Raw genomic sequence first — 27,845 nt, forward strand, 5'->3', positions numbered from 1 at the left:
TGCTGCAAGGTTGTCAGGGGGAGCAATCTTTACAGTGTTAACATTTGTACAAATTCAGCTTGCATCACATAAAATGCTGCTAGAGTTGAACACAAATATGTAGTGTGTTTTACTGATATTTAATGAAATTGGAGATCCTAAAATTGAGAGGCATCATGAATTGTAATCTGAATTCTGTTCTTATCCTTAGTCAGAGTTTTTTACTTCATTCCAGAGGAGTGATCCCAGTTCCTGTATTTTTTACTAACCATCTTGTCATACTTTGTCTCATCTTGTTTTACAAGCTCTTTGGTGAAATAATAAAAAAAAAGTCCAAACCATCTATTGGTTGTTTGTATTAATTTTTTTGAATGAGACAAAAATTGCAAGTACTAGTAACAAGAAATTTTTGTAAGCTCTCAGTGTTGGCATAACTCCTTCCCCTGTTGAATCCAGTGAAAGCTTTCCTAGTCAATTCAGCAGACACAAAAATAGCAGTACTCAACATTCTTGAAAGCATAACCCAGAAATAAATAATGCACACACTTTGCTGAGAACAGAATTCTGTCCTCAAAACTGAAACAATACTTCATGAAGCAGAAGGAAGAAAGCTACACTCTTGAAACTTGGATGTCATGCCTGAGGTTTTTTTAACAAATAGTTCTAGGCTGATCATAAAAGATTTGGAAATCTGATAGACAGTACACATGAAAACAGTTTTTCCTTTTCACAGGGTTTTCATACCATTTTAACTTCAAAAAGCTTTTCTAAATACTAATAAAATACTTCATTAGAAGACCAGAGCTTCATTTGCTTTGTCTGAGAAGAGTCTTGTGGACTCCTTGTCAGAGTTTTAAGTTCTCCATCACAGGTCATACAGGACTTAAATCCTACAGTGCAACCACATTGTATCATGGGCTCTGATTTTCTTATATGTTTTCAGCATCTGGTGTGCTTGAAAGGTGTGCAGAATAATTACTGCTGCACTAGTAATGGAACTGATACTTACAGAAAATTAATACAGAATTTCTGTTAATGCCTTGATTCAGTTGTTGATTGAATTTCCTTTAAATGAAGCTTTCTTACAAAGTGTTATGTTGGGCAACTTCTTAATAGGATGATCGTGAAAGAGGAAGTGGAATCCACACTCGTATTGAGAGACACTGGCTGGGATGTGTTAAGATTCCATTTACTACCATATATTTTCAAGCAAGGGTAAGTGATTTTATTTGAAGTAAAATACAGAACTGAGAATGGAAAAGGGCTGGAAATGGAATGTCAGGTTTAATTATGTTCGTTGTAATTGTTAGTTTATTTTTAAGGAATTGTTTGAAGATACCTTTGAAAACAATGGGATTTTTTTTGACAGATTTGCTGAGTATTTCCCAGTCAGTTCAAGGTTTTGAAGGGAGAAAAGATATAACATACTCAACAGTGACAATGCAGCCTGGCTTCCTTCAGTACATTAAAAGGTTAAAAGCACAGGTTTCTTAGGTGGTTTTCTCAGTGGCTCTTGAGGGCTCTGGTATTGCACAGCCTAGATAGATGGACTAGGAATAGAATCACCTAGATAGGTGAGGAAATTTGACTGAACTTTTTTTTTCACACTTTTCACGAATCACAAGATTTTGATCTTTGCTTCTCCCAATCCCTTCTTTCTTCCATTTTTAGAACTTTTCCAGAGACACTATCTTCAAGAAATAGCAATAGTTAGTCATGGGAGTAATGGTAAAACATGCACTTCTTCACAGAGGAAATACTTTTTTTTGTCCAGCCACTCATCCTGGACTTAGTTTAAGGAAGCTACTTCTTTCCATTGATAGTCCTATCATATTGTAATACAGCTCTAGGACAACTTCTGCATGGCAGTTGCTTTTATGTGTAGATGAAATCATCTGATCACAAAAGTCAGAATCTTTATGAAGTAAGAACCTGAGGCATCAGCTGCATTCCTAATGACACTTTTGTTTGCTATTATCTGGCCAAATGGGGCACTTCACAGAACCTTAAGCACTTCAAGGCATACTCTGAGCCTCCCAGATTCTTAGGGTGGAGGGGAAGTCTACAGGAGTCTAATTTAATTTGAGTGCATGCTTGGTGATCAAAGTGGTTTTCTTGGGCTGTCTGCAAAGCATAACAGAATGTAATTGTGGGATTCAGGAAAGCATGGGATACTTTTCATTGCTGAGAAATTTTGGACAGTGTATGTCTTAACCAGGCTTAGTCCATTTGTTTCTGCTAGATCATTAATTATATGCTCTCTTCAGCTTGGGAGGGTCATCAGTTAATTTATCAGTTTGAGAGCTGTGGTGTGCTGTAGCATGAAGCTTTCACTGATTTAAAAGGAGATGTAAGTTTTAAGATCTGACCTTCCTTTCGTGAGTCTTTGGCCATCCTGTGCAGACAGTGTCACATAATGTGACCAGCATTGCTATAGGTTAACAAACAAGAAACAACATGATCCAATGCTCATTTTTAGGGAATTGTTCCCTGTAGAATGAATGAAATCCACCTGAGAAGTGTGTCTGCTCACAGTCCTGAGAGATTTAATGGGCAGACTGGGCATTTTAACAGATTGCTTACCAATACATACTGAAGGACATAGCCACCATCCACAATCCATCTTTAGGGATTTCCCATACTCATGTCAACCTCTGTTCTTCAGTTCTCAGTCCTTCTGTTATAGAACCAGAGTAGCTCCAGAATTCCTGTCAGATACCCTTCTGACTCTCTTTGAGGAGATGTTGGAGTTTGTGAATGCCTAAGCAGAATGTGCTTGTATAGGTCTTCCCAGCAGTAGAGATTCTTTGCATTTGAACAGGGTTTCATATGAAATTTGAAAAAGCCTGGTCAGAACAGTGGTTATATCAAGGTGCATCTAGCAAATAAATTTCAATAGCAAATGAAGCATTTCATCATCCTGTTCTAATATACTGGAGCAGAAATTTTGAATGATATATTTAGTTTTCTTCTCATCAAAACTCAATTTTGTTCTTAAATGTTTGATGAGCCATGCCAGTGAGTCATCTGTTCATTTTCCACATCCACTGAAGATACCCTTTCTGGTGACAGTTCCTCTAATTGTGTCCAAATCAGGAACTTAATTTTTTTGCTTTTCTTTTAAAGTTGGGTACTTCCACTATTGAAACCTGCCCAAGCAAGTGTGGGACCTGCCATCTCTTGTCTCACCCAGCCCTTCAGAAAGACTTTACTCTGTTTGTGGTAGCAGGGGGAGCTGCAAAGGGCTGGTGAGTCTGTCAGAGCACTTCCATGCGGAAGCTGGATAAAGTTCCATTTCCGCCCAAGAAGCATCAGTAGGTTGTGCATGGAAGAGGATCCATCTCTGAGTTGCTGGAGCATCACTCCCACATCACTCGTAGGCAAAGGCCTGTTGGTCTGCTGCTGCCTTGAGAAGCATAATTGTGCAACCTGTTATTTTGCCATTTTTTCATTGTTCCAGGTAAACAGAGCCATGTAGAGTTTGCTGTTGGAAAGAAAAGCAGTGAAAGGCTGGCACTCTTTCTTTCTTTGTGAACTAGTGTGTGTGATTTCCATTTCATTAAATATTAGTGTTCATAATATGCAAGAGAGGCTGAAATCAAGTTGTGATTAATATATTTAACAATGAGATATCTCGTGTTTTCCCCACAGTTAATCAACATAAATATCATATTCTCTCATTTTAATATTTTGTAACTTAAAATAACGAAAAAAGAAAATATGCAGACCCAAGTAGCAAATTTATGTGAGAGGGAACTTTTGCTTTTTTGCTTTTACTGAGAAGTATTTCTCTCTATCTGTTGTAGATTGATGGTACATTTAAGATCAATATTCCTCCAGTCCTCCTTGGCTACAGCAAAGAAAAGAACGTGGGCATGGAGAGAGGTTATGATTCTGTGCAAAATCTGAGTGAGGGCTCATATATAACACTGTTTATTACCATTGAACCACAGCTCATCCCCGGAGAGTCTGTCAGGGAGAAGGTAACTAATCACTAATTCATCATACTCTTGCTCTTTGTTTCCAGTGGTGCAGTTGTTGAGATGCATATTAATAGGTCTCCTTAGTGTACCAAAGGACATGAATGTGAGTATAGAAGGACATTCATACAAATTTGGACTGCTTTATTTCAATTTTTTTATCTCAGTTCAGTTTAATTAGATGCACCATTAAGTGAGATGTGCACTCAATGCATGAGAAATAACTTTCCCCAGGTATCTAATTTTAGTCTTAAGAGAAAGCAAATTGGCATTTTTATCTGTGAGCGTGTAGTTTTTCCCTGTACTTGTGTAAACAATAAAGCATTTCCGTGAGTATTTGTGAATAGTGGACAGAAAGGAGGTGGCAGGTGCAAAGAGTATTTTCTTGCTTCTGTGTTTATACTGTTCAAATGAGCATTTATTATTTATGGCTTCATGCAGGCCTCAAGATCTTGAAGATAATAATTCCTAAACAGCAGCTGCTATTTTTTTTCAGTTTCATCAGTAAACCAGAAGTGCCTTAGTCTAAAAACAATAGTCATTACAATTCTTTGCTGCAACTCTCCAGATGCAACACATACACTTATTATAGAAAGAATTAGGCAAATTTTGGAAAAAAAAAAAAACTAAATAATTTTTCATACTTTCTTTCTATTACTGAGCTGCAGATAATTTGAAATGCTTGTATAGTGTTTTAGGATGCTAAGCATAATTTTAGTTTAATTTTATGATACCTTTTTTGTTTCTTTACTTATTTTTCCTCTCTTTCCTGCTGTCCTTCTGAACCTCTATTAGATGAATGAAATGCTTAAGAAGGTACAACATTAATAAATCAGTTGAGATGCTCCTGTTGTTCCCAGTTTAAGATTTAGCTTGAATTTGTGCCATTCAGCAACCTTTTTGCTGTTTGTGTTACTTGACTGTGACATAGTAATTGTTTATTTGCCAATAATATTTGCAGTAAATTGCTACATTTAAATTTACAAGATGCCAAAGGCTCTGCTTTTCTGCTGTTAATTATGGTTGAGAAGAATCACCACTGTGTGCCTTCTCTTCTAACTTGGAGGTCTAGCTTCAGGGCAGTGCCCAGCTGTTCCACCTCAGGCTACTTTGTGAAGAGTAACAAATGACAAAAGTGGCTTATTTTAAACAAAAATATTATGAAGGATGAACTTTAATTCTCAGCACCACTCAAAGTATACAAGGATTTCTAAACAGGTAACTGACCAATCTTAATACCTTTAAAAGATGACATCTTAGAAAACATCATGAAATAATTGGTGTTGTATAATTAATATGTGCTTTTGAGTTCTACATTTCCGTCTGAAAAATGTCATTAAAAATGTGGAAATTTTAGAGATCGCTGAAATACAAGGATTCATGTAAAAATCACTTGAACCTTCTCTGCAAATATTTTGGCATTGAGCGACATTGTTGCAGTATTATTTATATAAAAATCACTGGGATTTTAGGGATAATGTCAATTGTGGTTTCAATGGAGTGCTTTGGGAATAGCACCTAGGATTAGTACCTAAACATAATGGTTTACTTTTGACTTAATATGTGGAGTTACATCCTCATGCCCCCAGTGTTACTTGGCCATAACTTTCACTACGTTTTTCAGTGCTTTAATAAAGCCAGCTTGTACGTGTAGATCATTATTGGCATTCATAAGTAAATGCAAATTACCTGGCTTTCCATTGCCTTCACCTTCCTTTTATGTCTGTAAGCAAAACTTTATACTGCAAGGCAAGTTCAAAGTGCTGTTAGAAAAGAATGTAACACTCCTTTTATTGTCCTCTAAATGATGAAATATGGCCAAATATACTAAAGACTTAAGTCTAAACTATAAATAAAACTGGTTTTGTATAAATTCTACTGTCTTTTGAAGTTTGATACCCAGGAAGATGAGAAACTGCTCCAGGCAGCAGAAAAATATGAAGCTGAATGTACATCAAAGTTTCCAAGCCGCCAGTGCCTAACAACTGTAATTGACCTTGATGGGAAAACAGTTTTTATTACCAGATATATCAAACCTCTGAATCCACCACAGGAGCTTCTTGATACTGTCCCAAATAGATCTCAAACAGCAGCAGTAAGTACTTAGAAAAGATCGTGGAGTCTGTGGGATACATATTTCATGATGTTTGTTTGCCTGTGCACATGCACATAAGCAAATCCCAGCTTTGTATCTGTGCTGTACAGCTACACCTTTTGCACAGGAAAATCTACACATTCAAAATAAAAGTAGTAATGACTATGAATGACTATGTGTAACACACAGTAAGTCCAACTGTAATGATACTGTAAAATAATATTTGTCTTCTCAGGGGAAAAAGATAAGTTTATTAATGAGTATTGTCCTTTAAAAGACAAAGAATTATGCCAAACCTCAATGGCAGTAAATCATATCAGTCTTTGATACAAGTTCTAAAATGAGCTAGCTGCTACTGTACTGAGGTTACTCAGTGTATTTTGTCATTGAGTGGAAACAGCAATATTCTTCACACCTGGTATAATAGCACTAGAGCATTTTGAATTAAAGGAGTGACCTGCTCTGTTTTGTTTTCTTGCAGGAACTGGTGGCTCGATATGTTGCTTTGATTCCTTTTTTGCCAGATAGTGTGTCATTTGCTGGAATTTGTGATTTATGGAGTACATCAGATGTAAGCAATGCATTAAAAAGAAGTTCTTTATCCTCTTGAATGTGATGAAACATCCTAGTGGCCACTCTTTTTGGAGGGAGGTTGTACTAGATTAGCTCTTGAGGTCCCTTCAGACCTAAATTATTCCGTGATTCTGTTATTGTGAGGAATATTTTTCTTTGAGCCATTTATTTCAAAGAATAAGGACCAAAGCTTGAAAGAAGGTGCTTATTCTGATCTGAGCCAAAAAATTTTTCTTTGATAGCTTGCAGTAAGCTAAGAATACATTAGGGCTTCAAAGCACATCTCCCATTTTTTTCTGTTATAAACCAGTCCATAATGTCATAGTCACGCACAAGTGAAGGGATGCTGACTGATGGAGACATTACAACTAGACTTAAAATGGATCATTGTCATTCCAAAGAACTATAGAAAAGACATTGCATGTAGTGTAAGCAATAATGGGATATTTAGCCTTCCCTGTCACACAAATCCTGTCATTTGGAGACTAACAGCAAACATTGATGAAGATGTTAGCTGAAGATTATTATATACCATTGATTCATAGATGAAGTTTTTATCCTCAGAACTTCTCTGAAAAATGATCTTTCTAAAAAAGATAAAGACCATGGTTCTTGTGATAAGATCTCAGATCTCAAGGATTCTCACGCCATTCACTCTTCATCTTGTGTGTTGAAGAAGTTGAAGCAGTGACCAATAAACAGTAAAGATCAGTTACAAAGATCTGAGAGGACTCCTTGCTTCAGATGTGTTAAGAAACATTATCAAATACTCTTTAAGTTGATAACTGCCTAGAAAAAAACTTTTTTTTTTTTTTAATACCTCAATTAGCAATTTCTTTATCTTCTGGCGGGAGATGAGGAAGAACACGCTGTGCTCTTGTGTAATTATTTTCTTGGTATGGGGAAGAAAGCCTGGCTTATCATTGGAAATGCCATTCCTGAGGTAAGAGGGTTTTTTCATTTGGCCTAAGTACTAACTTTTATTTTGTGAAGTCTTTGGCCCCCAGCAATCTGTAGTTGTTTCTTGCTGCAATGTTTTTCTGGGATATTATCTAAACATTGGGGCTGGGAACTGCTTCTTTTCAGAGAAGCAAATAAAAAATTGAAAGCATATCTTAGTGTCTGTCTGAGTTTTCTTCCTGGACCTCTGTTTCCATGCTTAAACTGGTACTAGTTGTCATCATAATGCAGTACCAAGCATCTGTAACCCTTGATTTGACTTCAGCTTGTATAAATGGGGTATCCAGGACACACTGATGGAGAGAGTCCCTTCACAGCATCTCAGGCATGGGTGTACAGACTGTGACAGAGTTTGTGTGGGATTTGGTACCAGTTCAGAGGCGATGGGAGAGGCTAGAGGCATGCCAGGGATTCTTAGTGGTAGCATACATCAGCTGATTCTCTCTCTGGCTGATGGCAGAGCTGCAGTAGTAGTAAAGATAGATTGGTTCAGGCTGGGCAAGTCCCTCTCCCTCTGTAATGCAGGCAGGTGAGGCATCTGCTCTGCCTTGGGCAGCTGGGAGCCACTGTGGCAGCAGCTGGGCTCAGACTGGCCCAGAACTGAAACACAGGTTGTTTTGCTGCTTGGGAGATGCCCTTGTTCTCAGGGAAGCATTCAGATTTCCAACTAGCCACTACTGCTCTTTTCAAAAAGGTGCTATCTGTTTATAATGCAAATTTCTACATACACATGAAAGGTTTTTTGGTAAAAAATTCTGTCTAAGCTAGTTTCTTAAGCACATTTCTGAGACACTTGCAGTGACAGGAACAGGTACTCAGATACGTTCCTTCCCCTCAAAATCTGATGGAGATGCTAGTCATTAATAAAGCATTTTGTAAGGAGGGGATTTATTTCAGGTATTTCAAGATAACCCGGAAAATACAAGGGATGGCAAGAACATAGAAGAGCAGTTTAGGGATTCCTGTTAGAGAATATAAAGAGAGCTGGGAAATTCCTTATCTGCCTGAGAGTGAGGCTGATGGCTGAGACACAGTGTGCTGCCTAGATGGAAGTCCTTCAGCTCAGAGATTACCCATGGATGAGAGCTGTGGCAGTAGCCAAGCAGGACATGGTGATACTGAAGCAGCATCTGGTAAACATTCCTGTATGTGGAATTTCACATCTGTTTGTAGTTGACACAAGACAGCTTTCAGGATCTGTATGTTATGGCTCGGAGCTCTGCATGTCTGACAATTTCTCTGCCACATTATTTTGTGTTGAACTGTAATGAACCTGTAAAATCTTCCAAGCAGTTTGCCCTAAAAAGCACTATCAACCTCAATAATAAAAATTTAGCATTCCAAAGAATACGAAGCATACTGTCCTTGTAGCCAGTTTTCAAACATCTTTCTCATCCTTTTTTTTTTCCCTTCCTAGGGACCAACGGCATATGTATTAACTTTGGAACAAAGTCAGTATGTAATCTGGAATCCCAGTACTGGATGTTTTTATGGGCAGTATGATACTTTCTGCCCCTTACAAAATGTGTACTGTCTGATCAGCTGTGATAATGTAAGTGTGCCCAGTCTTGTCACATTTCTATACATGTAAGGGTTAATAACTTGATTTTTTTTTTTAACCTGTGGCATCATTTGTTCATGATTGTAAACATATTTAGGTTATCATTTATTAGAAATATTATTAAATCTTAAGTAGGTTTTTCAACTACTTTAAGTATTTTAAATAAGAGTTTTTTTAATCAGCATTTGGGTGGATTAAGAGATCTGTTAATGTAATGTTTGTTACTCAGTTTTAGTTACATTTTTCCCAGAGAGGATGGTCTAAGATTACAACTGCTCAGGTGAGGAGTAGTCATTCCTCAAATATAATAGTTTTCAGGTGAAACGTGACTGAAAAATGAGGAAAAAAGTATAAAGGAGTTACTTGAGTTGCCCATGTGACACTTGGCACTGCCTGAATGGTTCAATGTGTACAACAGAGAGCTGGCACCTCAGAGCACAAAAACAATACTGATTTTCTGCCTGGCATCAAGTCCTCTCATTTATTTGAAAATACACAAGTAATACTAGTGCATGTTCATAATGTATTATTCATTGTGTGGCTGTAAAACTCTTGGAGACAGTGGGGAGAGAAAGGAGAGATTGTAAGAGCTGTGCAGTTCTGGGCAGGGGAAGGAGCAGCCACTGACTGGGAGCTGAGCCTGTGCTGGGAGGCTCAGAAACCCTGGGAACTGTCCTGCCAGCAGCATTCCCTGACTTGGTTGTATGCCAGACCTTCCAGCTTCTGGGGATACAGAGGCATGATAACAAGGTAGAAAGATGTATCAAAGTCTGAAAATGACAAAATAGGAAGCAAACTTTAAAAAAACCCCTAGGGTTTATTTAAATGGAAACGAAGTTGAATTTAGAAGCTTGCTCCTCAGTTTTTTGGAATGCCATGCAGTATGAGTTTTGTTTTGTTACTTAATCTTCTGTGTTCTATTCTAAACACAGATCCTGACTTATGATGAGGATTTATTATTCTAAAGCACATTTATTTTAGAAGTGGCACTGAAAGCATTTTGGGGAGTGGTAGAGTTGTTTGGTGTTTTTTAAGCAGTACTAAACCCACAGTTAAGAAAAATATAACTCAAGTTACTCAAAGGAACTACAGACTTAAGCACTGACTCCAGCTGCAGAACACATCTTTAAATGCACCCAATTCTAGTCTCAGTGACACTGAGCAGGTGTGCTGCCTGGAGAGTCACACCACCTCACATCCAACTGGGGCAGAACCAGCTGGCCCTAGAAGACTCCACACAGAACCTCAGTTACAAAGGGTCACACACATTTATATAGTAAGTGCTGGTACATTTTGCTGCCTTAGAAATAGTTATTTAAAGGTTGTTTGAATAAGAATTCTACAGTGCCTGCATGCTCCAGACTAGGCACAGAGGCCAAAAATGAATGTCTGTAAAGAAGGGCAGTGCAAGACATGGGTTCCACTTGCTGAAAGAATGTGCACAGAAGCTGTGTCTTGTGTGTCTGCAGTCTCTGCTTCTATTCTGCAAGATACACTTGAAAGAGCAGTGCTGCTGAGGTGCAGCAGCTACCAAGCATCACAGCACTGGGCTGGGCTCTTGGAGGAATTTAATCAGAATTCAGAAGGAATTGTGCAGCAGTCCAGAGGGATGGAAGTGCAGCTCAGAACAGCAGAAAAAATTGCTACAGGAGGTTAACATTATATAGTATTTTATCGCTATGTAAGTGGAATGTGTTCCATAGGTGTGATTATATGCTGAAAGCTAAACCAAATTTGCTTTCCTGTAGATTTGGTTTAATATGCAAGAATATGATTCCCCAGGAAGGATAAATTTTGATTTCAGCAAACCCAAACATTGGAAGCCTTTCTTTTCAAGAAGTTTCCCATTCCCTGGTCTCCGCAGCATTCAGGTATTGCTGGATCTATTGCCAACTCAAAAAGAGGGCTTGAGACATCACAGACTTGGTATAAAGAAACACATACTAAGTTCTTTGGACTTCTTCAGTAAAGTGTATTATGTAATAGCATTGGTTTTTAAAAAGATTTCACAGTTATTCCTTTAAAAAATGAAATCAGGACTACTGCAAGAAGTTGATTTTATACAGAATTCATGCTTTTGCCCTCTAACTGTCTATCTTAAAGATCTCAGGGCAACAGTGAAGTAAATGGAATAAATCTTTAACGCAAACATATCTAAAGTAGTAGCTCAGTATTATAAAGAAAAAGTCAACTTTTTTCTTTTTAATCTAAAGAACAGATTACTTTAGCACAATTGTAAACTCCTGTTAATATCATCAAGGCAGAAACTCCTGAAGTTAACTGTTATATGTTTAGAAGAGATTGCACGTTTTCATATTTGTTTTATTTATTGCTAGCCCGAAGAACTAACTTATGAGCATTCAGATAAGGCTGCTGCACTGGAACTACAGAGCAGGTAATGCTACCTCCAGAACAAGTGCCATCGGTGCTGATACCAGAGCATTCCTAGGTATTATGCCTAGGGCCTAAAAATCTGCTTTCAATGCCAGGAGAATGGCTAAAAAAATCAGAAGCTATTGTTTCAGGACTTTTAAAAATTCTCTTTCTTCAACAGAGATTTCCAGGTAGCAAGAACTAATCAGTCATTGCTCTAGCATTTCACTAAGAACAAAATGCTGTGGGGGGATGAGAGGAGAGGGTGGTGAATTAAAAAGGGGTTGTAAGCCCATGGCTTTCTATGCAGCCACTGACAATGCAGACATTACTACACAGTTATGTTGGCTTTTCTGCACTTTTAGTGAGCAGTAAGTTTAACTGAGGTCATGTGTCATTCTCAGAATCTGTACTGTCTGCCAAGGGTGATCAGTTCAGATGTCCAACACTAGAATTGTAATAATCAGTCTATTTTATTGCAGGATTGAAAAAATATTAAAAGATAAGATTATGGAATGGAGGCCAACACGCCCAACACGTTGGAACAGATACTGCACTTCCACCCTCCGTAACTTTCTGCCACTGCTGGAACAAAATCAAGGCAAAGACATAGAAGATGACCATCAGGCAGAGCTGCAGAAACAGCTGGGATATTACAGGGTACACTTATGAACATAAATAAATGGCTTGTGCATAGAAGCAAGAAGTTAAATCCCTAGGTTTTAGTATCACCACTCTATGGTATGGAAGAGTGTCCTAGGCTAGTTATTTCTTCTACTACCAAAATTCACAAGAAATTTTACACCAAAGATAAACCATTATACTATGTATAGAGTGAAGGAGTGATGATCTGGTTTATTTCATCTGTAATGTTGAAGATAAAAAGTTTCTGAACATAAGAATATAAAGTTAATCGCTGCAGAACAGCCACTATTGGCAGTATATAAACATGAGTGCAGTCTCCCAGCGCCAGCTCTCAGGGTCAGTAGGAACCTGCGGGTGGTGCTGAGTAGTGCTACACACAGTCTACTTACAGGTGCAGGAGCCCATACAACATGCTTTTCTTCAGTTTTCTAGTCTTTAAAGAAAGCAGAAAATTGATTGATGTGTACACTGCAGCCACTGGTGTGTCTGTGCATTCTTCCTCCCGGCTCTTGGAAGGGCCTTCTGCATTCCACATGGAACATCTGTGACAGTACTGGCAGCTCTGGCCAGCTCCAAAATGAGTTGAGGTTTCAGTTCTTGTTGAGCAGGAGACATGTGCTCAAATCCCAGCCCAGGAGAACAGAGTGATTTAAAACCAGCCACAAGGCAAAAAAGCAATGAAGTTCTGCTATATGTATTCATTAATATAACTTGAATCTAGTGGATTCTAAAGAACTTCACTTTCAACTTAAAGCAAATTAAAGAGGAAAAATGTGAGAAGCTTGCCTGGAGTATGTGAGAAAACTGGACTTGTTATCAAAACACAAACATAGGTTCTTCTGTTGCATCACCTCAGGCTGGCAATAGAGAAGATAATTTGTTTTGCTCGTCATGTACATTTTTTTACACTAGGTATTTATTCAGGTGCCTTCATCTTTTCTTCTAACATGTTTTCTTTTCTTTCTTACTTCCAGGTCTCTGGATTTCCTATTCATATGCCATATTCTGAAGTAAGACCTTTAATAGAAGCTGTACACAGCACTGGAGTTCACACCATTGATGTTTCCAATGTTGAATTTGCTCTGGCTGTGTATATTCATGCTTATCCCCAAAATGTTCTCTCTATATGGATTTATGTTGCTTCACTTGTGCGAAATAGGTAGTACAGACCAGTCACAATACTGCAGGAAATTTGCTTATATAGTTGTAAATATATGTTTTCTCATATATTATGATGAACTATTCCAAGTATTTTAAAAATCAAATGAGCGCATGATTTTTAGTAGCTTTATTTGCCCTAAAACCACTAATTACTGCTAAGGAAGAGACTGACAGCGTAAATTTCCAGTACTAATAGGTGATCTTTATAAAGTCTTTTATAGCTCCCTGTGGGACCTCACACTCTTAAAGCATTACACATGCCCACATATAAGTGACGGTGCAGAGTAAAATGCTTCCTTGGTATCCCTGTAGCTAGTCAGTTTTTCTGCAGAGGTTCTTCCTCTTCAAGAGACACTTGTAAATAAAAAAAAAAAAATTCCTGTACATCAGTTCTTGAATTTTTAGCTATGAATAAATTTTATATACCTAAGAGCCATGAGTGAAGACCATACTTCAATTTTTACGAGGCTGCTTCATATCCTACTCTGTATTTTATATCTGTATAATGCCAATACCATTTAAAGGTGTAAGACATTTTCTTAAGAAGTTAAAGATTAAGGATTTAATAAATATTTATATCAAACCTTAAGCAGATGCTCATTCCTTTTATGCAAGAATTTGATTAAATTACTCAGGAATATGAAATCTTTTTGTGCAAGTCAAAGATTATCACAAGAATAGTTAACCAAAAGCCAAATTCACTTACTAGTATGTAAGTTGTGCTGTTAATACTGATATAAATACATCTCCTTTTCCTGCTGTTATTTTGCTAATCAAACTCTTCAAGTAGAAGTGACAGTGGGTTGAGCTTAGGAAGAGCCTTCATCAGGACCCTGAACTTGCCCTTGTTGAATTTCAGATGGTTCCTTTCTGCCCATCTCTCCAACCTGCCCAGGTCCTTCTGAAGGGCTGCACAGCACTCAAGGGGATCAGCCAAAAGATCCTCCCAGCTTTGTGCTGTCAGTGAACTCCCTGAGGAGGCATCTGGACATTCATCACACCCCCAGTCACTGATGTAAAAGTTAAAATAGCCCAGTATTGAACCTTGGGAGACATCACCAGTGGCAGGCCTCCAACTAGACCGTCTGCCACTGATTACAACCCTCTGGGATCTGCTGTTCAGCCAGGTCCCAAATCACCTCACTGTTCATTCATGCAACCCACACTTCCTTGAGTTGGCCTATGAGGATGTTGTGGGAGACAAGTGTTGAAAGCCTTGCTGAAGTTGAGGTTGACAGTCCACTGCTCTCCCCTGATCCAGCCAGGTAGTTGTTTCATCATGGAGGGAAATTGGGTTGGTCAAACAGTGAATCCATGCCGACTATTCCTGATCACCTTCCTGTCATCCCTGTGAATAGAGATGGCCTCTGGAGGGAGATACTCCATTACCTTTCCAGGGATAGAGGTGATGCTGACAGGCCAGCAGTTCCTTGGGTCCGGTCCACCTTTGAAGACCAGGGAGACATTTGCTTTCTCGCAGTCCTCAGCCACCTCTCATAATCTCCATGACCTTTCAAAGATGATCATGAGTGTCTATGTAGTGTCTCTAGTGTCTCCCAGCTCTCAGCACTCATGGACTAGCTGAGAGTCAGGGGTTGCTGCCACAGTTTCCCTCCTTTCTACAGGCCCCACTAGAAAGTACACTGTCATCACATGATGCTTTGCTGAACACTGATGACATCTCCCCAAGTTCATTCCACAGTGTATCTGCAGCTCATTGGGTGCTCAGCTGTCTCTACACTCTAGTGTTTTTCTTACCTGACACTTCTGTTTAGAATGACCAAGATAGTGGCAAAACTTGCAGCTGATCATAACCTTCAGCTCTCCCTGCACACCGACTTCCCAGACACCAAGAATCTTGAAATCTATATGTCACCATGACTGCTGTTCTAAATAAATACTACTCAGAGGAATGTATCCAATTAGGAAAACAGGTAAAAAATGCTAGCTTGTACTGTCAGTCCTAAAAATTAGGCAGGATAGGAGAAAAAAACCCAACCTGTCTGCGTTCTACAAAAGCAGACACCTGCCCCTCCTCTGCTGTAGAAAATAACTGCCTGCAACTGTGCCAAGTTGAGCAGGTGGCCATTGAATTTTACAACTTGCCATGAGCTACAGTACTCATCCCCCACACAGTGGGCTCTCCCCCACAGGACCACACACACACACACTCATGCACTACTCATCTCTTCCTAGCACAGGTTTCACTCATCACATCAGATTTTTTGCTGCCTGCCAGTCTCTACTGTACAGAGAGGAATTTTCCTAACTATCAAAGCAAGGGGGAAAATGTACTACTGTCTTCCAGAGTTCAGATAAATGAAAATTGACTTCCTTGGAAGCTGTTTCAAAAATGTAACTTAGCAGAGACATGGGAACCATAAAACCAAAACCCCCTACATACTGCACAGTTCACAGCTCTGCAACCATGACGACACACACCCACCTGCTCAACCTCTGCAGCCTTCCCTGGCATGGCACTTCATACTTTAAAAGCACAGATATTCAACTGCTGCACACATTTTTTATTGGTGGGAATGTTTTATTTGAGTATGTCTTTCAAGCCCAAATACAAAACCAAATGCAAAAGGAAGGTGGCAATTTCCCTAATTTTGCAATATAAAGAACGACTTCAGGATGAGAGGAAAGGGGAAGAAACCAGGCTCCTAAAGATGTATAATTGTTACCCAAATGCAAACAATAAAATTCAAATTTTCTGCAGAGGTTTATATTGTACTTACGGATTCAAAATTATAAAAAGAAAGTCACCTAACACAAAATAGTTCAGTATAGAATACTTAAGTGCCAAAATTGGAATAAAGTGGCATTAAAAAAAAAATCTGAAGATTTTCCCATCTTCCCCAAATTATGTAAAATAAAACCCAACACCCTTCAAGCCAAATGAGGTGGTGAGATTGTTACAACACTGTACAGTACACTCATAATTAAGATTCTGAAGTTGTGGGCAGGGTCAGGCTAGTATAACAAGTCTCACTCCAGGGATTGTTAACACAAGATGCGAACTGTAAGTAAAGTGCATGAGAGGAAGCCTGCTCAGCTAAATGAAGTAGACTGAAAGATCAGAAGTCAGCGGTCATTCGCCAGAGCGGCAGCAGGCCCGAAAACCACACTGCAAATTCTGGCATCCACTGGCGGTTTCAGCATGAGGACCTGCACAAAAACAACAGAAACGTGAAAAGAAGGAAAGGCCACTTACTTAGATTCATAATTCTCGTAAACTGGTGATTCAGAAAACGTCTCATTTTTCACAATGCACTGCACGTCATTCAGCACTGTGAAGTCCGAAACGCTGCCAGTACTATCACAGTGTAAAAACCTCACTTGGAACAGGTATTTTTCAAGATATTTTTTTCCATAGCTTAGTCCCATGAAGAGAACACATCCAAAATTACACAGGAGTACCATGAGCAACACTAAATGAGCAACTTTACACAAGCTGCCACAGCTTCAGAACTGAGTGGTTTTGACAATGCATTTTTAATTCCTGTTTTTCAAATTCAGATGATGACATCATGGCATTACCAAAGAAACCGTAACCTCCAAAACTATGTCTGTGGTAATGGAAACAGTTTTTTAGCCTGGAAGTTTTTTTTCTCCATGAACACTTCATGGTTGGCCAGAATCTCACATACTCTTGACTGGAAATTCAAAAACTAAAGAGAGAATCACCTTAGCATAGCTGCAGTCATCAGAAGCCATATGGGTAAAAATGAGCCATTCAGAAAGAAAGAACAAGTTGCAAGCATAGACAGTACAAACCAACACTGTAACTCTCCCCACCTCCACTTACCTTCACTTACCCCTTTCATTCAAAATGTTAAAGTGACCCTGAGATAAGAAATCACTGTATTTATTCAAACAGGATTTTATTTCCTGCATATGCCTGCTTTGAGACCCATTTATACTCAGGCTGACTGAACCCTGGCACCCAATAAAAAAAACTGGAAGGTTTTGGTTTTTTTTTTCCTCAAACAAGCTGGTGAAGACCTAACCAGGATAACACAAGTTTTCCCCATTTGTATGAGAAACAAATCAACAGATACTTCAGGTGTTTTTAATGCATTTAGAAATTCTAACAATTTTTTTTTAATAAACAGGGCACCATGCCATATCTGGCTTTTTGTACCTCCTTCAACAGTAAAGTCGTATTTAATTTCCAAGAATCTGGGGTCTTAAAGCCAGCTTCCTACTTCATGCCACACACCAATAAGCAATACTCTATACTGTAAATAAGATACATGACACTGAATAAAACAAACCTGAAACTACAATGCAAGACTACAGTTACAGGACAGTGAACTTTTCATTGGTCAATAAACTCATTTTCCTTTTTAAATCTTTTTATTCACCTGAACTAAGTTTTGATCCTCTACGCCACTTACGAGCTAGAGTTTGAAAGCTTCTTCATAAGTTCTTTAGAAAGGAGACTCGGTGCTTCTGAACAGCAGGTTTAGCAGAGCATGTTCTGTGCAGCAGCATTCTCCAAGTTGTAGCTGACCTTCCCCAGCATTGCCACAGCTACGCAGCACAGCAGTGATTCTGAAGCAACTGTCACATTTCTAGCAAAATGCTTTATGACAAAACGTACAGAACCACAACATCCCGAGGAAGGGAATTCTCAGTATAATTCAATACTGTTTTCTGTCCTTTTCTTGCTCACTTTGCTATTCCTCATGCTTCTAACTGGAACATAAAAACTTCTTGGTCTGACCAATGCTCCATCTAACACTATCTTCACCACTGGCAACAGCAAATGGTGTCTAGGGACATGATACAAGCCTATCATGCACACCTTTTGTGTTTTTCCAGCAAGTCTAACTGTTGCATCAGGGACACTGAAGTCCATTTCCTTCAGTATTTGTTTATGGCTCAGTTGTGCATACAGGTTTTTAACCTCTTTTTAAACCGCCCTCCACAATTCCCCACAGGGCCAAGTTCCAGAAGTTCACTACACTGTGCAGCTGCTTTAAATTGGCTACCAGCTTCACCCAGTGCCCCTGAGCTCTAATACTGCAAAATTTGGAGGACTACCACTGCATGTTCACCTCATCTACTGCTTTCCCAGTCCTGTAAACAGTCATGCCCCCTTTTCAGCTATCTCATTCCCAGACTGAAACATCCAGCCTTTTGAGTGTTCAGTTCCCTAACATTTTAGAAGGCCTCTTCTGTATCTTCTGTAACTCCAGTGTATACTCTCCTCAGGATGGGGAGACCAAACCCGCATGCAGTGCTCCACATGTGAGTGCCCCAAGGCTTCCAGGAACAAGCACAGCACCCTCTATCTTGTTCTCACCACCCTGACGATGGTAACATTGGTGGCTTTTTTGTCTGCTGCTGCAAATAGGAAAGATCTCAGAATTAGCACCAACAGCTCTCTGAAATCATTATCTCCACACTGCAACTGCCAGCTCTGAATTCAGTTTCATGCAATCAGTTTGATTATTCCCAGCCACCCAGACCTTCAACCACACACACAGCTATATTGAAGCCTCTTAGATATCCTTCTGGAAATCATCAGCATCAGTATCATTAGTTGAAGACCACACAGCACCACTCAAAACACAGGAGTTACTGTGTACATTTCTTACACCACAGCACAAGGGAAATGCTGAGTAAGACTGATCTCAGCACCGAACTCATGGGAGGAGAAGAGAGAGAAAGTTGTCATCTCCCAGATTCCTCTCCTGAACAGTGACCATTAAGCCCTTCCCTTTCTTCCTATCCTTTAGCTAACTTTCAGTATTTAAACCACTCTTACAGCAACTTAAGATCTGAAAATCTTGGATACTTCTAAGTAAATTGGACCATCTGAAAAGCTTATATGTTCACTTGCCAATTTATTAGGCACTGACTTACAAATGACATTAAGCACATCACAGTGAAATTTCACCCATCTTCCCACACTGCATTTCTTGCCCCATGTCTAATCCTCATACCATCACTAACTTTCCTTTATAGCCTATAATAACGAATTCTGATAAAATGAAACATCCAGGATTCAACCACATCTTCTAAAATCTGCCCTCCCCATATTCTTTCTTAGCATATATGGGCAATTCCCATAATCTGGAGGGTATTTTATGCTCTTATTATAACAAGGTAGTAAGTATCCTTAATGGTTGTTTTAACAGTAAGGCTATCGGGATTTGAGTTATGGTTTGACATGTCAGTTGATCTCCTCCATCACAAGTAATTTATCTCCTCTATAAAATCCCTAGTGCTCCTTCATTCCTTCTTTTTTACATTTGATACAGACAGCAAAATGCAAATGCCTTTACTTTTGATAGCCACAGACACTGGGCTTGTTTCCCTGGCTTTATTTACTACCACTGACCCTTGGCTACATCTCTTTGGCTTCATAACCTCTGACTTCCCCAGTCTTTGCTACTGACCTCAGTTGGACTAGACTTTGTTTTAGAATTCTCTGTTTAAATTCAAATGGCCTCTTTAATCATGCCAAAAGAACACTGTCTTCTGTTTCCTCTGGACTCTGTATATGACTTCTCCAATTCCTCTCATCTCTCTGATGTATTAGGTTAAGCAATAGGGTAACTGCATATATTCCTTTCATATTGTCCAGTGTGATGGTCACTTCAACCTAACAGTGGAGATAAATCACTTCCATAGAATCACAGAATATTTTGGGTTGGAAGGGACCTTTAAAAGTCATCTAGTTCCAACCCCCTTACAATAATCAGGCACATCTTCAACTAGATAAGGTTGCTCACAAACCCCTTTCAGCCTGACCCCAAATGTGTCCAGGGATGAGTCTTGGACCACCTTTCTGGGCAACCTGTTCCACTATCTCCCATCTTCATTTGCCCAGTACTGCTTTCAGCACAGCCCAGTGCTGAGCAATGCACTGTGTATCCAGGAGGACACTGCTCCACACCGCAACTTCACACTGCATGCTTTGAGGACCAGCTGATGATTTTGAATGAACTTTGACAGTTTTGATGGGCAGGCATAGCAAGCAACCACTGGCTGTTTGCAGTGTCAGGTTCTGGCTCACGGAATAAAAAATCTTGACAGGGATGAGCCAGATACCATCACTGCTGGACATAACAAAGAGCCCAAAATGTAGTTTTTAAAACAACGTGTGATGGAAGTATGGGAAAGGAACAGCACATGCAGTGGATCATAAGGAGAAGTATATTTCACAAGGGTCCCTCTGAACTGTGAAGGCTTAGTAAGTGCTAGCAGTGAAGTGCTAAATTAAATGTGGTTTGGGTTCACCTGGGAAAGCAAAGTTAACCAGATTCTCATCTAACCTGCCACAGTCTACGTTACTGGTTTAGTTACTTGTAAACTGGATTACTGTAATGCTCTTTACATGCACATCTGATTACTCAGATGCTTAGGGGACTCAGAATAGAGGCAAGGTCTGTTTACTTGTGGTGAACATACAAACATGTTTGGTAATGCAGGAGAGAAGCAGAGCTATTTGATTACTCCATTTTGTTACATGTATTAGTAGAACAAAAATCAGTCAGAATTCCCTAGAATGAAGTTGGGCATTCCACCAAGAACACATGACAACACGGATCAAGACCACGGTAAAAGAACCACTCCTGCCAGGGCAACTGGCTGCCACCACCATATAATATCCTTTCAGAGATCTGTGAGCACACTGGTAATCTGTAGAATTTAGACTGAGACCTAACTCTTAGAACACTGTGTTCCTACATAAGTCTACACACAGTAGTACATACACCTTAAAATAACTTGCAAAGTCTTGGCTTGACTGCTGAAAGACAGATCAACTGTGGCCAGCGACGCTTTAAATGGTGGAAGAATGACTCATTAGAATCAAACTTTATTTCATTAATGCCCTATTTCTTCAATTACAGAACCTGAGGACTACATTATTTAAAAAATTCTAGAAACTGAATCATAGTTAAATGCTGCAAAGAGCTACTGCTGTAGAAATTAGGGAGCCCCATTTTTCTAATGCCAAAGCTGAAAGCACTCCAGGCTTTGAAAAGGAGAAACTAGTCAGAAGAATGGACACAGCTGGACAAAACAGCCTTAGGAAAATAAGAACTCAGTGGCAAGATGTAATTCAAACATTAAAGTCTTCTAGCCAAGTTCGGTATGATCCACAACCAAATCTGTTTTAGACAAATGAAATCAGCCATTAGAAGAGATGTACACTGACAGATTTGTTTTCAGCTGCAGCTGAGGGTTCTCTAATTCCAAGTCTCCAGCATTGTGAAAAACATAAGAGATCCTAAACATTAGTATGCAAATAAAAACCTGAAGTGAAACTAACAGTAGAAAACCACAAAAAAGATCTGGAAGTTAATGAAAATTCACCATTTCTGGTCATAAAAACTACCATGTTACTGGTGCGCAACAGCCGTCAGACTCAAACCCAACTACCTCACCACAACTGCTCTAACTTTCAAGTCTCGTTCTACTAAAAAGGTAGAACAGCACCTGCTGAAAATACAAAAATTGCAACCAATGTGCCTACCAAACAAAGAAATTTTCTCCATAAAGAAATTCCACTGAAGCTGGCTGGTGTGTAAGGGGTCCCATCAGGCTTAGTGTTTATAGGAAAAATAAAATCTGAAAACAAGCTGCAGGTAAAAGTACAGCCCTTATTCATCAGCAGATGACAAAGTTGTATCTGTATTATTCATAGATGGATAAATTCCATGCTGTTTGCTCCATTTTTTTTTCTGTGAGATCTAAAGGTTTTCCAACCTCTAATCCCAGAATACACCTCCTTCCCCGAAAACAATCACTGATAAGCTGGTGGGCAAAGAAAATTATGAAATTATTCTGTACATGCTTACAGATCAGTAAACTTTGCGCAGCAGTTAGTAATACAATCTGTAAATGTGCAATTAAACAAACAGCTTCAGATATGGATTAATTTAAATGAAACAGCTATTGCTTTCCCTAGTTACTTTAGAAATGCCAAATGATACAGAAACAGCTGTTGTACGAATCCTGCTGCCCACAGAATGGAATAAGGCATCAGTTTCACACTGAACAGCCCTACCACAATGAAGTTTGATTGAAAATACAAGGAATAAAACCCAGACAAAACCGCAGGGGATTTATGTATAAAGGCTACTTTCCATAATGCCATAAACTTCTGAGATTACATTATTTGTCAACAGATGTAAGAAGTCAGACCATTACAGCCTCACTGTCCTGTGCATTTCTCTCTACAGGGAGTACTGTTGATTTAAAGGCATGCATGATGCTTTAGAGAACCAAGCAGAGCTTATAGGTTCACAGATTCCAGCAGGCAGTAAAAGGAAGGAAATAAACAGGAAGAGGATCAGACAACTTCACAGAATAATTCAAAAATATTCTGTTTAAATTTAAATAATTTCTTGAGGATACTATGAAACAGCCAAGCTTTAAAGTGGTGGACTCACACACAGATTTCGGCATTGTAAACTAATACAAAGACATTATGGTGTATTTTATAGGGACAAGATGAAAAACAGAAATGTCTGAGGACAAATTATGTCTGGCGTTGCTGACAGAAGTATAGACAGAGGAAAAGTAGCAAGCAATCAGACGTAAAAGGAAAAGGCTTCTAACTGGTCTTTGAAGACATCTTTAAACTTAACCTAACAAAGGAAAGAGAGTCAGTGAAGGATTTTTTAAAAAGAACCCTAAAATTTTCAGGTGGAAATGGAAGACAACAGAAAATAGGTTTTTATATGCTGTAGTCTAGATGGAATATAAGGAAGTAACAAAATGCAAGTGTCTTAAAAGAAAAAAACAAGCAGTGTCACAAAAGTGCCTAAGTGCAAAAATTAGGGAAACAAAATAAGATTTAATACTTTCATTTTTAATATTACAATCCAATCCAAGTGCATCATCTTGTATAAATTTCAATGGCTTGAATACCCAAATATCAGTACAGATTTACTTGCAGTACCAAAGCTCTGGCATCTGGTACCCAGGCTGGGGCTGCATCTCAATATGGATCCAAATTATTGAGCTGGACACCATGAACTACCAGGTAGTACAATTTTGGTTTACACACAATTAGCTTGTACAAGCCTGTGAACTTGGTTATCATCTTCTTTTTCCCCTGCCTTCTGTTGCACTTACCTGTTTAAAATTCACACACAGAATACCAGTCACACCATGGCTCTCACCTCTAATGCTAGGAATACTTACTGGACTTAATAGACTGAATTCCAGTGTAGTAAACACTGAAAAGACTTGCACCATGAACAGATGTTATGCATTTATACAGATCCTTCTCAAGCTTAGATCCATCCCTAAGTTACTGACTCAAGCAAAACCAGAAAAAAAAACTGAATTACATTTTCTGTAAGGACATGTGATGGTAGGATCAGAAATATCCTATACCAAAACTAGTCCAATATGGGAAGCTTGCACGGCAAAACACAGGTCATCGGTTTCCTAAAAATCCCTGCTTTGGTACCAACCTAATGAACCTACAGAAGACATACAACTGCGTGGTTTAGAGTGGAGATGTGGATAGGGCAAGTGTGTAATAGCTATACAGCGATTTACTTTCTACCCCTATTAGTTATGCTAAACCAAGTTAAGAGATAGAGGCACTAAAAATGCTTTCCTAAGTAATACATAACTGTACTAGTGTCACCAAAAAAAAAAAAAAAAAAAAAACACCAAGAAAACCAAATGAGAGGTTAAACTGATTTAACAGTCATAATTTCATAATTAATCTGTGAAACTCAGTGCTGCACTGACATTAAAAAAAAGGGAGGTTTTGGTGGTTCTTTTTCTTTTAACAAGTCCCTACACAGAGCATCACTCCCCAGAAAAGCATCACATCTTCATAGAAAGACATTACCGTTAATGTTGTCACAGTAGTAAAAGTGTTCATCTTTAAGAGAGGGGCATGCAGAAACCAACTCCTGCAGGCCTGCACCAGTTACAGTGAGACAGCCCGAGAGGTTCAGGTGTTCCAAATGCGGCAGTCCTCCTCCCAGAGTCAGCGCCCTGCGGACACACAGAAGAGACGCGTTAAGAGCCCGCCCTGCGTGGCACTGACCAGTGCCCCACGGCATCACCCATCACAGACCTACACACCTCTAATGAACCACTGAGTTTTTAAACCTGACACTTGTATAGTCTCTTTTAAAAGGGGGGTCACTCCTGAAGCCACTCAACAGACCTGAAAAATGAAAGGATTTCTACGTAAGCTAACAATTCCTATGGACAGACTTAAATGGGAAACCACTTTTTTCATGGATGGCACCAGAGATGACCAACTATTTCAAAGAACTACAAAGCCATTCTTCTTAAAAAATACCAATGATTTTGTCAGCTCTTCCAAGGTGATGTACATTAATCATCTCACACTTAAACATGACACTCCCAAGTCTGGTGCATTATGCTTCCCAAAGTTTGACCCTTTTTTGTTAAACTTATTTTGGAATCCAAATTTGTGTTTTCCTAAGACTGACAGCAGAGCTTCTCTCTGCCAACATACCATCTTATTGTTCAAATGTAATTCTCTAGCTTTCCTCTGAGTGCAAGAGAATGTGGCTGCTGATGCAACAGGCACATGGATGTACCACACCTGAGCAATTACTGCATGTGACCCTGCTCTCTTCTCTCCGAGCTCACAGAGCAGCCAGCCCCAGATCAAGCAGCAACAAGCTCACTCACCTGAAAAAAACCACCAGGCTTGAATCACCAAACTGCAGATTCAAGCCAGGACATAAAACTGAAAATGCCTTTAGAGCATCACAAGCTTCTCTGGACAGCAGGCAATAGTAGAACTGCTGGCCACAAAACCAGCTATCAGGTAACAACTTATAGGAAATAAATGGATTGGTACATGCTCGTATGAAGGCGTTTCACTCTTTTGCCAGGGACTCCAAGTATTCTTGAGACTACAAGAAGCACTTGTTGCAACACACTCTCAGCTCCTAAATATTTTTACCCAAAAAGCACCAGTGGGAAAATCAGGAATGCAATTAAACCCTTGCCATGACTCAGTGACCAAATCTCCCTTTGTTCCCACATTACTGAGTCATGAAAAACCAGACCAGTAACACGTAAAATACACACAGCACAACCTAATCAGCATGTAACAATATTTGTCAGGACAAGTCCACTGTAACTCTCAAAGAGAAACAAGCTCCAACACAAAGCCCAGATATCTGAGGCATACCCCGAGGAAGGGTAACACTGGTGAGTGAGAAGTGTCAGAAGAACCACAGGAGACATCTGAATAGCTGGTACTCTAGAACATCAAATGGGAACAAAATCTCAGGAGAGACAAATTGATGCCAGCAGCACCTCACACTATTCCTCCGTTTACTGCAGCAAACAGCACAGGTATGCATGAAGTCTTCCCACTCCAAGAAGCTTTAATTAGCCCTAAGTGCTGCAGCACACCCGAGCAGGAGGCTGCAAGTACCTCAGCCTCGTCTCATTTTCTGTATGAAGCAATAACTACATTTTTCTGACCATACAAAGTATCAGCAGCAAACAGCAAACAGCGAATTCTGTAACTCATGAAGACATCTCAATGTTCAAGTCAAACATCTTTTTCTCCTCCTTTAACTGTTATATGAGGTTGTATTGAACATATTATGCATATCCAGAATTATCATAGAATCATTTGGGTTGGAAAAGACTTGAGATAATCACAACCGTTAACCCAGCACTGCCAACCGCACCACTAACATCAACAAGTGTCACAAACTTTGAATACCTCCAGGTATGCCATTTCCCATGGCAGCCTCCTTTCAATGCTTGAAAACCCTTTCAGTGAAGAAATTTTTCCTAATGGCCAATCTAAGCACCCTCTGGTGCCACTCAAGGCCATTTTCTCTCACTATTTGAGAGAAGAGACCAACCCCCACCTGGCTCCAGCTTCCCTTCAAGTGGTTGTGAAGAGCGGGAAGACGGCCCTGGAGCCTCCTTTTCTCCAGGCTGAGTCACTCCAGCCACTCCTTACCAGATCTGTGCTCCAGACCCTCCCCCAGCTTCACTGCCCTTCTCTGGGTGTAGCCCAGCTCCTCAATGTCTTTCTTGCATTGAGGGGCCCAAAAGTGAGCACGGGATTTGAGGTGTGGCCTCACCAGTCCCAAGAACAAAGAGATGGTCACTGCCCTGGTCCTGGGCCCGCTGTTGCTGGTACAGACCAGGTGCCACCTGGGCACAGCTGGCTCATGTTCAGTCACTGTCAAACAGCACCCCCAGGTCCTTTGTCCACCAGGCTGCTTTCCAGCCACTCTGTCCCCAGCCTGCAGCACTGCCTGGGGTTGTTGTGACACAAAGGGCAGGACCTGGCACTTCATCTCATTGAGCAGACAACTGGCCTCAGACCATTGATTCAGCCTGTCCATAAATTATGTCGTCATCCAGACAGGTTAATCAAGATTTTACTCCAGTTTTACAAAGTTTCAAGCACACTGGCAGGCATAATGAAAAAAATGGGTTAATCAACACAATTTCTTAACAAAAAATCACTAAAGATCAAATCTAAAAGCATTAATACTGTCTAGAACAACAAATTCACAAAAATACTTGACTTCAGAAGACAGATATAAAAGTTTTACTGTTATCTCCAAAAGAAAAGCTGGAAAAACTTTTCAAGTCTAGTACTGTAACTATTTAAGAAGCAAAGACCGCTTAAAACTTACCAGTTTCTTCAATAATATAAAAATGTTTCTACTGAAATAAGGCAGATTCATCCCAGAATGGCCCAACAAACAAAATCAGAAAAAATATCCTGCAGCAAAACAGATTGAAAATGTCTCCTCACCTGAGAGCACGGTCTGTTATCTGGTAACAGCCTGACAGACTGAGAAACTGAAGAACTCGTGCAGTCTCCTCATCTGTTTTTTCACTCCCAGAGTACGCAGAGTCTTTTTTCTCTGACTGCTTAGTCCTTATTGGTTTTTTACACAGTGCAGAGGACTCTGGAAGTGCTCGAATAGTTCTTAGTGCTGTCCCAGCACAACAAAATGAGTGACCGCAGTAAATCAAGTCAGTAGAAGCACAGTGCTGCTGCCACCCTCTAGTCCTTAACCCATAAATGTCTCTACTGTAGCACAATGCAGAACAATTAATATGGGATGTTGGTTCCATGAGACAAAATCCTTCGACATTTCTGTGTCTCCACTCTGCAGCATCTTCAATGTCAGCTAAATCATCTGCATCTAGCATCCACACGTAAGCAGAATTGAAGTTTTCTGAGCCATCAGGTTTAGTCCAATGCTCTTCACCATTTCCTCCCTGAATGAGATTTTCATTGCTGATTTCATGCAAACCATTATATTTCTGGTTGGTCTGCAGAGTAATCTCTCTGTTTTTCCACAAAGTCTTAGCATTCCTGTTCCTGCAGCTTTTCAGAATACCTCTGGTATGATGAGTTGATATGATACCCAGTGCTCTGGAAATCCTTTCTATAGCCACATCTGTAATTTTTTCACATCCAGACAGATCAAGGTGGCGTAGATTTTGACAATATCCAACTGAACACCAACTGAAATCAGGGGGGAAAAAAAAAGTG

The 27,845-nt window shown here is 39.6% G+C and overlaps 2 protein-coding genes across 3 annotated transcripts in view; one reads left to right on the plus strand and one right to left on the minus strand.

Moving 5' to 3' along the window:
• LOC136290980 (complement C1q tumor necrosis factor-related protein 7) overlaps positions 1-13,883 on the plus strand; it is a 75,365-nt gene extending 61,482 nt beyond the window's left edge. The window contains exons 25-34 of one of the 2 annotated variants that reach the window (XM_066185483.1): positions 1,096-1,194; positions 3,786-3,962; positions 5,851-6,054; positions 6,536-6,625; positions 7,457-7,570; positions 9,005-9,139; positions 10,897-11,019; positions 11,485-11,543; positions 12,004-12,181; positions 13,141-13,883. In XM_066185483.1, the coding sequence (XP_066041580.1) occupies positions 1,096-1,194; positions 3,786-3,962; positions 5,851-6,054; positions 6,536-6,625; positions 7,457-7,570; positions 9,005-9,139; positions 10,897-11,019; positions 11,485-11,543; positions 12,004-12,181; positions 13,141-13,329 (1,368 nt within the window). In that variant the 3' untranslated portion in view covers positions 13,330-13,883. The remainder of the gene's footprint in view (positions 1-1,095; positions 1,195-3,785; positions 3,963-5,850; positions 6,055-6,535; positions 6,626-7,456; positions 7,571-9,004; positions 9,140-10,896; positions 11,020-11,484; positions 11,544-12,003; positions 12,182-13,140) is intronic. The other variant, XM_066185484.1, reaches the window with a different exon arrangement.
• A 1,965-nt stretch (positions 13,884-15,848) lies between these two features.
• The window catches only part of FBXL5 (F-box and leucine rich repeat protein 5), a 34,284-nt gene continuing 22,287 nt past the window's right edge, over positions 15,849-27,845 (minus strand). The window contains exons 9-11 of the mRNA XM_066185486.1: positions 27,096-27,818; positions 24,165-24,313; positions 15,849-16,498 (exon numbers count right to left, since the gene is read on the minus strand). Of these exons, the coding sequence (XP_066041583.1) occupies positions 16,422-16,498; positions 24,165-24,313; positions 27,096-27,818 (949 nt within the window). The 3' untranslated portion in view covers positions 15,849-16,421. The remainder of the gene's footprint in view (positions 16,499-24,164; positions 24,314-27,095; positions 27,819-27,845) is intronic.

This window comes from Chamaea fasciata, unplaced genomic scaffold, assembly GCF_029207755.1.
Source record: "Chamaea fasciata isolate MVZ Bird 193981 ecotype frontalis unplaced genomic scaffold, bChaFas1.0.hap1 SCAF_6, whole genome shotgun sequence".
NCBI classification, from domain to species: domain Eukaryota; kingdom Metazoa; phylum Chordata; class Aves; order Passeriformes; family Sylviidae; genus Chamaea; species Chamaea fasciata.